At 29.8% G+C, this 11,158-nt stretch overlaps 2 protein-coding genes across 7 annotated transcripts; one reads left to right on the top strand and one right to left on the bottom strand.

The window, feature by feature from the left end:
- Positions 1 to 2,791: 2,791 nt before the first annotated feature.
- LOC112683646 (GPI ethanolamine phosphate transferase 2-like) lies at positions 2,792 to 9,196 on the bottom strand. 5 transcript variants are annotated; one of them, XM_025554769.1, is made up of 14 exons: positions 8,156 to 8,227; positions 7,964 to 8,077; positions 7,204 to 7,402; positions 6,932 to 7,141; positions 6,688 to 6,870; positions 6,414 to 6,565; positions 6,126 to 6,322; positions 4,788 to 4,984; positions 4,445 to 4,675; positions 4,061 to 4,382; positions 3,801 to 3,975; positions 3,453 to 3,735; positions 3,156 to 3,304; positions 2,792 to 3,070 (listed from the first exon to the last, which is right to left on the bottom strand). In XM_025554769.1, exons 3-14 carry the CDS (start codon positions 7,351 to 7,353, stop codon positions 2,848 to 2,850), a joined length of 2,472 nt encoding a protein of 823 aa, XP_025410554.1. In that variant the 5' UTR covers positions 7,354 to 7,402; positions 7,964 to 8,077; positions 8,156 to 8,227; the 3' UTR covers positions 2,792 to 2,847. The 5 variants fall into 5 exon arrangements, 4 of the variants coding, with proteins under 4 accessions (XP_025410554.1, XP_025410552.1, XP_025410553.1 ...); XM_025554767.1 differs by lacking the exons at positions 7,964 to 8,077; positions 8,156 to 8,227 and adding an exon at positions 8,430 to 9,196; XM_025554768.1 differs by lacking the exons at positions 7,964 to 8,077; positions 8,156 to 8,227 and adding an exon at positions 8,247 to 8,423.
- Positions 9,197 to 9,464: 268 nt separating this feature from the next.
- LOC112683648 (ubiquitin-conjugating enzyme E2 N) lies at positions 9,465 to 11,158 on the top strand. 2 transcript variants are annotated; one of them, XM_025554772.1, is made up of 3 exons: positions 9,465 to 9,891; positions 9,966 to 10,247; positions 10,382 to 11,158. In XM_025554772.1, the coding sequence occupies exons 2-3, from the start codon at positions 10,150 to 10,152 to the stop codon at positions 10,737 to 10,739; spliced, it is 456 nt and encodes a 151-aa protein (XP_025410557.1). In that variant the 5' UTR covers positions 9,465 to 9,891; positions 9,966 to 10,149; the 3' UTR covers positions 10,740 to 11,158. The 2 variants fall into 2 exon arrangements, with proteins under 2 accessions (XP_025410557.1, XP_025410556.1); XM_025554771.1 differs by having other exon boundaries at positions 9,465 to 10,247.

Raw genomic sequence — 11,158 nt, forward strand, 5'->3', positions numbered from 1 at the left:
TACATTTTCTTTCACAAGATTATAAAGTACTCATAATTGAATAGTAAATAAAATAATTGTACAACAAATAAGTATAATAAAATAAAATAAATAAAATAAATAAACAATTATAATAAACTATAATTATTATAGTTGAAACAAATTGTTTTCAACACTATAAAATAAAAGAAACTTCTTAATTTGTATTAAAACATCGATATAATGATTCTCTGCATTTTAAATAGTTCAAATATTTATTTGTCTTTTAGTTTATCAATCAATTTAATACATTAAATTTTTTTATATTTAATTGATTTAAAAATTGTATTAAAAATCAAATTAAATATCAATAAAATCTTAACAGCGCAATAAACAATTTTAATTAAATACTAGCCATAACTTTGAATACAATATTCTTAATATGATTGAATAACAATAAATTCAAAATAAATATTTGGTATCATCACTTCACTTAATGATATAATAATCATAATAGTTTCTTTTTTTAAATTTTATATAAAATGCAATCTTTATTTTGAGCATAGCTCAAAGGAGTAGATTTATTTTATTTTATTTTATTTTACATACTGTTATAATGATAAAAATAAAGTTAAAAAAAAAAAAAAAAATTTCAATTTTTTTTTGACAATAGGCGATTTTGGTAACAAGTCATAGTGGCGTTAAAAAAGGGGTGCCCCCCGTGAAAATACTTCAATTGGGCAAGTAAGATTTTTCCTCAATAATATATTGATAGGTCAAAAGGTTAAAGCATACTATATATATCGTTTGCAGTTGTATAATTTATATTGTTTTTTTTTTTTTTTTGTGTACATACTTAGTAAATCTTGTGGCAAGTTTTGTTTTAGATAATGAGATGGATTATTAGGAAGTGTGAGAGAGGAGAAATTAGAGATGAGAAAATTTGAATGATTATTGGTATTTTTGTGAAATTATTTGTAATGGCTAGATATAAGTAGTTAACATTTTTAAATCATTATGGAATTTAAGATTATTGATATACCAGGCGGAAATTGTTAGAAGTTTTAGATTTATAGATTAAAAAGCTTGGAATTTAGTTATATTAGTTTTTACCTTGTTCCCTAAAGATGAATACAGTAGGTTATAGGGGATTAGGTTACATTAAATTAGGTTAGTATTAGTAGTATTATTACAATGCCCCGGTAAGAATCCTTTATTTTATTAATACATTGAGCAACATGAACAAACTTGAAGATTTGATATACAACTCAGGATTACACAGTGAAAGTTTCATAAAGGCTTTTGGTACAACATTACAACACATTGGTTCATTTCCAACTGGCACCAATGAGAACTGTCCCTGAAGCATGACATGGTGTGTGTGTTACTATGCAATCTTGAGGAAATGGACATCCAACACATAGAAGGGTGGAGAGTGAAGATGAGTCAGGTTCTGAATTACATTGTGATCCAATTGATGACGATAATGAGACTGATGAGGTGGAGCTTCATAGTGATGATTCAGAGCAGGAAGAATTACAAGGGTTGATGGTAACTGAATGGTCAAAGAGATTTGTGCTGTTGGAAAGTTGTAGTAATGTGGCATCACGGCAGAACTACTTGGCGAAATAATGGAATATTCCAAACCCTAATAGTCAATGGGACATCATTGATAAAATGGAAAGGAAATTTATCGAAGTAAAGGTCACAACTGACTTGAAATTGGCAATGGAAAATTATACTGTGAAGAAAAATGGGCTAGGTGATCATACAGCTTTAGTCACTGTTGGGCCACACGATTTCAAGATACTCTGGACTGACCACCCGGGAGAGGTAAAAGGTAAGGAGAAAGTTGTCAATTTTTTGGTTTGGAGGAACCAGCTTATGAGGGATGCGGGGATTCCAGAAAATCCACTACTTGAGGTGTCAGGGAAGAGAGACTCAGAGCTGCTGCATAGAATATTCTGTTGTACAGGGTTTAATGATAAGGTGGACGCTTAGATCAGATCATTCTGGGAAGCTAGATATGATCCACCAATATTTAACAGAGACTTAGCCAGTGACACACTTGATTTCCTGTGGCTGCAAAATCTATTAGAACATCTCGAAGATCCAAGGCTCAGGGAGGGGCCATTAGTGGAATGTGGTGGTAAAATCTTGCCGGAAGTTATGGTGGACAACCTTGTACTAACGGTTAACACCGACGTGGAGATGATTAACGAATTTGTAACAAGGATAAATGATAAAACCGGAAAGGAACGAGGTCATCTGGGTACTCGGGACGTACAACTTCGTATTTATGGTGGTGAAGATGGTCAAAAAAAAGGAGTACTAGGACGCTGTAGTCACCTTTGCCTCGCGAGTGATGAAACAAAAAGAAGACAGCGAACGCGCAAGAAAAGGCGAGCAACAGGGAAACATTCTTGCAGGGATATATAACCTACTATATATATATACACATATGTGACACTGTGGTTCGAAAGGCAACGCAGAGGGGGTAGAGCCCCTCAAATTTTGTAATTTCTGTTTTGAGAATGCGTGAACAGGAGATTGGTCCATCACGACTCAATTCTATTGTGATATTGTTAATAAAGGGTACTTGGTTGCTCAGGGGTAGTATTACCTAACAATACAGTTTCTCCCAAGTAAAAAAAAGTTTATGAAAAAAAAAAAAAAAGGTTAGTATTAGTATAATAACCTATGTTGGTCATTGCAAGTTGAATCATTTGTTTGCACAGAAGTTGTCTGAACTTATAGTTCTAAATTGGGGAAAGACCTTTTGTTTTTTAAGTGTTACTCGTGATCATATTTTATCTAGGTGTTATAAACAAATAGTTATAAATAATTAAAGAATATTTTACATCGAATATAATACTGATACTTGCTAGTTTAAACATTGAATTCTTTTTGATAAGATATTCCACAAACTGATAATAAAATAACAATTAATGCAGAAAAAATGTATGTAGTACATGTAAATGTAGAAATGTATAAAAGTTTTGGTGAAAACACTGACCATATAAATAAATGATTATGAAATAATAGAATAACAAGGTTGTACACACATGACTGGGTTACATTCAACATGCATAGTTTTTGAAGTCCCAAAAATCTGAATGGAAATTTTTCAAATAAAACCAAATTAGTGATATACTTATTAAGTTAAATAAGCTACAAATAGTATTAGATAAACTTACTTTTGGTCAAGTACTAAGAATAAATAAATTAACATTGGAAATCCAAACATATGAGTAAAAATATGAATTCCTGCTATAACAGGATCATAACTAGTTTGACCAATGTAGCCAGGCACTATGTCTAAAGTGCCAATACTGTTAGAATTACCCTGAAACAGATTAAAAAATGTTTAATACTAAAATAGCAAGCAACATAAATATGAAGTCACATGAAACTATGTTTATAATAACTTCTTTATAATTTACAATAGCAATTTTGATGTAGGACTAAACGACTACAAATTATAAGTGATTTACCTGATAAAAAAAGAATATCAATGATAACCAATAGTGAATAATAGTCATAGTTAAAGTATTCCAGTTTTTCAGTCTAATGAGTTTGCATGTAAAAACCAAGACTGCTGGCAACAAAATGTTATGAGGTCGTAATAACAAAGACAAACGTAGAATTAACAAGACTATTAATATACACACAGCATTATTCCACTTGTTGTTATTATGTTTAATAACAGAAACAATATGAAATCCAACTAGTAAGTACCATGTGATGGTCCATGTATTTAGACAGAATATTAGCTTTCTATAAAAATAATATCACAATTATGATATTTATTTTTTATTGCCCAATAATACTAAGGTTCTTACAATATATTATAACCATATGGTACAGAAACTTCTTTAGTTTCAACCCTGTACATATAAACACAGCACAATGTCCAAAAATACAAAAAATATATAATATAGTTCAATGTATTAAATCGCTTATTGTATTTTCCAGCCTTGTAAATATTGATACAAGTAAAAAATGTACTTAAAATACCTGAAATTGTCAACTTATATTTTAAGTGATTTATATAAATGTTGACTATAAAAAAAATTATTTAAAAATTATCAATACAGCTTACCTATTACCATTAAGGCTGACATATAGCTTTGATTATGAGATTCACGAAACCAATCTCCTAAACTGTAAAATCCCGACCATTGGTTTCCAATATAATTGAGATCTTTACAAAAACGATGCAAAACCATAGAAACTATCCACTTTGCAGTTGTTACATAGTTATGCTCAACAAATGCCATATATACTTGAATAGCAGAAAATCCTGTCCAAAGATGATACAGTAACTGATGTTCTTCTTCAATATAACTAGATGAAAATAGACTTAAAATGTGTACTAATGAACCACATAAGGTGTAAAATACATTTTTATCCATGTCATTTATCTGAAAATAACAATATTTTGTTAATGAAATCTGTAAGATAATATAACCAAATTATTTAGTACCAATGAACTAAAAATTGTAGTTAATGGCCAACAAAAACTACCAAGGTTTATAATGAACATTGTGATTATAACAATGGCCAATAGATTAAATGTAGCAGTGAATTCACATAGGACACTATCACATTGCAACCATACACAAACAGCCCAACGAATTAGCATTAAATATACTAAACGGTTAACTTTAATAAATTTAATATTTACTGCATCAAAATTCATCAGCAATAACCATACCTCGAATAAAAAAAATTTGCAATAAATCAAATTATTTTAAAAATATAACTAAGAAAAGAGTTGAATTAAAAAAAACAATATTTTGAAAATTATAAAAAAATACAACACATACCTGTATGGATAAAATAATTGAAACAATTATGAGAAACACATCAAACTTGGCTATTGATTTAACTAAGTAGTTGCTCATACCATTTAATGCAGATTCATACAAAGAAATAATATGGAGCGCTTGATCAATGGAAGCGTTTTCTTTCTTTAACCAATCATAATAACTAAAAATCGCATGATTGAAATCCTTCATGAAACCTAAAGATAATGAAATTTATATTTATATATTTGAACAACAAAACAAATTTATAAATAACTCGGATACTCCATTTAAGTAATTATTTTTCTATTACAATCAAAATAACCATTCATATTATAGTATAAACATTATAATTTACAGTATCAACATTTTCACAATTATAGCTCACAAAAATATTAGTATAAATGTAATATACAATTTATTTAAATTTAAATAAATATTTTTCAATATAAAAACTGGCTATAGGAATATTATTATTTTATATTAATTTACAGAACAAAATAAAATAAAACAGAATAAATAACAGTGTAATTTGGTTTGGTAGAACAATTGAAAGAATTACCTAAATCAAAATAATATAAAATTGTAAATAAGTATTAATATAATAATTTATATTATATAAAATAATATATTTTTACTTTTTCAAAATTTAAGTATTAGAAAATATTGAAATAATTGATAGATGTTATTTTTTTTTAAATTATTTATTTTTTTTGTGACTTTCAACTGTTTACATTGCTTAAAATGTAGAAAATTCGGTCATTATGGTGAATGTTAAGTTGAAAAGTAATGAAAGAAGCATTTGATTTTTAAATTTTCTTAAGGTATATATTAATATATAATATAGTACATACTTATAATTCATAAGATATAATATATAACATGTATTACCTTTCATTGAAAAATATCACCTTAATTTTTTTTTTTTAGAAAAATAATATTTATAGTTTATATATATATAAATTAAATGATGGTATTTTTAAATACTATTTTACATAATAAACTTATGATATATTGAGTATTTTTTAAAAGGGAATGGAATTTTATTTAATAGTACATCAAACAAAGGTTTAAATGTAAGTATTTGTAAAATGAAGGAAGGAGAAGATCAATTACATTGTTATTTTTTCTAAAAATATTAATTTATAAAATTTGTGGTAAACAACATTTATACTTAAGTTTAAACCACAAAAAACTGGCAACCATTTATATATTAATTATATGAGCAAATAATATAATAAGTGCAAACAATTCTCTAATAAATTTAAAATAACTATTAAAAACATAATTAGCAAACAAACATACAACTAAATTAAAGTAAGTAATTATAACTTATGTACCTATAATAATTAAAAATACCTTTATTCATTAATCCTTTTCTTGAATTATAATTTTTATATATTTGTTGTGTATTATAATGATAAGCAAAGAGAATTTCATTGATATTAAGATTTTGCAAGATTTTATGTATTAGCTTTCCTGTGTTTCCTGAAGGTATGGGTAGCCCCATAATTACTGAAATGGTTGGCACAAAGTCTGTTTGCATTATTTCACCTCTATAGTTTTTAATAATAATAAATATATAGTTAGTAAAAACATGTGGTTTGAATCAAACATTTTTATTTAAGTATAATAAATTAAACATACTCTATAGATCCACCACAAATTTTATTTTTAAAATAAACAAATAGAGGAACTACTACTTCGCCAATTGACGATCCACCATGACCACCATTGTCACGCATTCCATGATCGCCACAAACTATTAAAATTGAGGGCAGTTCTGATTCTTCAGAATTCTATTAATTAATTTCAAAATATTAGACTAATGTATAATACCTATAGATACTACTAATCTCTATCTTAATAGATAATAATCTTATAGTTGAACATTAAAATAACTATTAATAAAAATAGTTACCATATAATTTACTATACGTTGAATAATATTATCCATCTCAGACAACTTGTTGGGCATCAATTTACTTCGAGGTCCACCCATATGGCCTATATGATCCAGTCCTAAGTAATGAAGTATCATAATATCCCAATCGGCTGATGATTTTAATTCATTTTCTAGATGACGAGTAACATTATTATCAACCTAAACAAAATTGTAATAAGCCTAATGATCATGACTAATAAGAAATAATGCAATAGTATACTTCAGTGTAATCTGATATGTAAAATGATGTAATTCCATCATATCTGATAAATGAATTTGGAAATAACTTTAACCATGTATCATCCCCATAGAATATTACATGCTTATTAGCAGCACAAGCTTGGTAAATAATACTGTCTTGTTGAACTGCTGAACTATCCAAATTTAACACAAGATCGATAAAATTTGGTACTGTACCTGTAGTTAGGGCCTGGTAATAAAATATACTTCAGCTTATTATCAATTTATAAATCAATTACTAAATTATTATACTTTTATACGTGGCATTGTAACTGTAGGAGCATTCACTCTAGTACGAAACAAACAACTTTGGTTTTGCTTTATGAGATCAATAGAAAATGGCATAAATACATTATATTCTGGTTCCATAAAGAAATCATATCGAATACCATCTATTACCATCAATACGACTCTATTCACAGACTTTTGATATAAACGACGAGTATCGAAACTAAAAATCAAAATTGATTATTAAAAATGTATTGAAAAAATTATCAATTTTAAATATTAGGTAAGTTATTAAATAAGGTTAGGTTAGTTGTTAGGTAATTCATTCAAACAATTTTTTTTTTTAATATCAAGAAAACCATGAAACGTTGCAGCTAATAATACTACATGTTTTAATTAGATACTATAGTTTAATATATAATAATTCCTATAATATAGGATAATAATAATAATAAAATAGTTTAATATAATAATAGTTTAAAATTGAAGTGGTGTAAATCACAATATCATAACTTTGAAAATTAATACCTTAATAATTTAGAAAAATAAAGTAAATATTTTAAATTTAATTTAATAATTCAAGCTAGAAATTCGAAATTTAAATAAACTATAATTTAATTAAGCTCCAACAGTATCTTTATAGAATTATAAGTAAATGACCAATCATTATATTCAACTGAATAGAAAATGGGTGAACTTTGTCTGACACAAAAATGAAATCTGTAGAACTAAATAGAATAATCAAGTATAAAATTGTAAAGAAATAGAAAAATAAGTATCAAACCATTTAATAAACTTGTTGCTGCAGACTTGGATAATATAAGGAATAATAGTAGAATAGTATTTCCCATTTAATGCTGTTTTTAATACTTTTTTGAAAATAACCCGAAAAGATATTCTATAGTAAAACAATAATCTTGTATTAGAGCAATTTAGTATCTTTTATAAAAAATTTAAAATAACATTTATATTTTACATATTGGAAATAAATGCTTATTTAGTGTGGTTTTGGACTCTTCATTAATATTCAAAATATGTACTGTAAATACTTATAAAAAGTATTTTACCCAAGTCTTCGGTGGAATTATTGGTCAGACCAACTTGGTCTCATCATACCATGAGATTCGAGATGATAATCGAATACTATGAGATAAAATTTAGTTGTGAGTGACATTAAATAGGCGACATGGATTACGAGGAATAGCAGCTGCTGAACGTCGAGAATGATTAACGTAAAGCAATATTATTACCGCCAAGGTTCCGAGTGGTTAGGGTTCGGTCGCAATGTCGACGGCAAATCGTTTGGCGTCGACGTTAGACTGTCGTTGTAGCCAAAAGAAAAGAACCCATAGAGAAACAAAAGGTCGGCGAATATCTTGCATGACGATAGGTACAGCAGCGTGACCGACCGCTTAGTCAGACGCATGTTCGCGGGACGATCACCGAACTTTTCAAAATTTCAACTCGTCATCAATACGATCATTCCATCTTCACTACCGTCAATCACTTCCATTTTCCACCGAATCTCTTTCGCACAGTGTTATCTGTGCACCGCGATTAAAAATGTACATAAGAATATTAATTTTAATATTTCTCTACAATCGTTATTTGTATATAGAGTTCGACGATCAACAGCATAGGATCACTCGGCGAACGTGAACGAGGCTGGACACCGAAAGTGTCTGCGACCAATGACCAGGGGTCAGTTGAAATCTGTATGGAACGGTACTAGATAGTTCAGATAATAAGTACCTAACCTGAGAATCGGCGACCGGTTGAAGTTGGGTCCGAGAGACTGCAAAGAGTACGGTCATCTGGCGGCATTATGAATTTTTCGCCGATTATGTTAAAATATCTTATAATTCATCGGTCCATAGAAAATAGATTAAATCGGCCTCCGTAGTAATAATGGTATTGTAATTACTGTTCGTATTAAAATAGGTATTGTCTTATTGTTTTGTTATTGATTTATTGTTATGCGGAAGCTATACGAAAACCGTCCAATAGGCACAGAACGCAAGTTAGGAACCAATATTCAAACGCGCCATTTTGCTCAGGTTTTTAGTTTTTAGTGAGCAATCGCTCGCTCGATTAATATTTCTCTCTCACTCGCGTGCGTCCACATATCGGTCCAACGATTCGCTCAGCGCACTTGCTCTCTCTCTCTCTCTCTCTCTCTCGCACACTCCGTTCATGATTTGAGATTTTGTGATTTGTCAATTCACCAACAACAGCGCCAGCGGACGACTTGATCAGGAATACGAAAATACCACATTTATATTATTCCATTATAATAATATTGTCGTTTTCGTTGTACCTTTTTGTACGCATAACTGTACATAATATAATATTTATTTTCTGCCACTATCTACGGGAAAACCCAGTAATTTTTTAGTTATTCAAATTGTTTATTTTTTTTTATCACACGTACGACACACGACTCACATTTCGAACCGGTGTCGTGTTCATAGTTTTAATTTTTTCTTCCTTCCCCCCCGATAATTATTATCAACAACACCGTCATCATCATCATCGCAATCATCATCATCATCATCATCGAATATACGCGATGTACGTCGTGTCCTGTGAACCTCACGGACATGTTTTCATCTCGTGATAGTAGTCTATAGTTGCAGCCGTTCTCGTCTTCACCGCCGCCGCCGCCGCCGCCGCCGCCGACACCAACGCTGTCGAGAACACACCGACACATGCGTATTTATTATTGATAGCGAATTGTTTGGAAACGCGAATAGTGTCGATACTAATACATTATATACACGATATAGCTATTAACGCATCACGGTACGCGTAACGATCATCGAAACTGGTCGTTGGAAACGGAATAATTGCTCGTGACTAGTAAAAGGTAGCATCAGATTCATTGAACGCCTCCGCCGTCATCTGTATTTGTCCGCATTACGGGTTGTAGATAGTTCTTGAACAGCACTCGATTTTCCTATAGGCGACATCATGTCGGTGTTACCACGAAGAATTCTCAAGGAGACCCAACGCCTTATGCAAGAACCGGTGCCCGGCATCAGTGCCAAGCCGGACGAAGGAAATGCTAGGTATGTTGCAACGCTTTCTGCCCTACTTTGTTTTAATGTTGTTCACTCAGTATGAATACATCTCTTGCCTATTGGTGTTTTTCTCTTTTCGGTTTATCGCATAATCATATGTTTTGTTTTTAATTGTCATCCAGGTATTTTCATGTTAAAGTTACCGGTCCTGAAGACTCTCCGTTTGAAGGAGGTCTCTTCAAGTTGGAGCTGTTTTTGCCTGAAGATTATCCCATGTCTGCTCCAAAAGTTCGCTTCATCACTAAAATATACCATCCAAATATCGACAGACTTGGAAGAATATGTTTGGATATTCTGAAGGATAAATGGTCACCTGCATTGCAAATTCGTACCGTTCTTTTATCTATTCAAGCATTGCTGAGTGCACCAAATCCAGATGATCCATTAGCCAATGATGTTGCTGAACTATGGAAAGTAAATGAAATTGAAGCCATACGTAATGCTAAAGAGTGGACACGCATGTATGCCACAGAAAACTGAATAGTACGCTTTAAGTGAGGAGTATAAAAATAAAGTTAATAATTGTAATAATTTAAAATACTCGGAACGACAACCATTATAAATCGAGCAATATAATTTATATATTTTTTTCCGGCCGTTAACTTTTAGCTTATGGAAATTTATCAACAATATAGAAAATGGTAATGAAGGAATTACTTGTTAACATATTTTTATGTCCTCAAATTGTATTACTATGCCTTTGGCACTGTAATCAATAAAAACTTAAAAGGGTAGGAAGTTTTACTAGCTTATTCCACTGAATGAAATATAGTTTTTAAGTCATCAGTGAATACTAGTAAAACATTATATATTTACATAATATATATATATACTCATTTTAATGTAATGCTTTTATCAGTTGTATCTTAATTTAAATTTGTCCATATTTTACAATTATA

Source organism: Sipha flava, unplaced genomic scaffold (assembly GCF_003268045.1).
Source record: "Sipha flava isolate LNK unplaced genomic scaffold, YSA_version1 232_pilon_pilon, whole genome shotgun sequence".
NCBI classification, from domain to species: domain Eukaryota; kingdom Metazoa; phylum Arthropoda; class Insecta; order Hemiptera; family Aphididae; genus Sipha; species Sipha flava.

Excerpts from the sequence above, each read along its gene's own strand:
- LOC112683646 (XM_025554767.1), bottom strand. The coding sequence starts at position 8,605 with ATGCGTCTGACTAAGCGGTCGGTCACGCTGCTGTACCTATCGTCATGC. Across the intron at positions 7,403-8,429 it reads AACCACTCGGAACCTTGGCG|TTTCGATACTCGTCGTTTAT; the intron begins GTAATAATATTG and ends TTTGATTTTTAG. Across the intron at positions 3,071-3,155 it reads TTCTTAGTACTTGACCAAAA|ATTTTTGGGACTTCAAAAAC; the intron begins GTAAGTTTATCT and ends ATTTCCATTCAG.
- LOC112683648 (XM_025554771.1), top strand. The coding sequence starts at position 10,150 with ATGTCGGTGTTACCACGAAGAATTCTCAAGGAGACCCAACGCCTTATG. Across the intron at positions 10,248-10,381 it reads CCGGACGAAGGAAATGCTAG|GTATTTTCATGTTAAAGTTA; the intron begins GTATGTTGCAAC and ends ATTGTCATCCAG.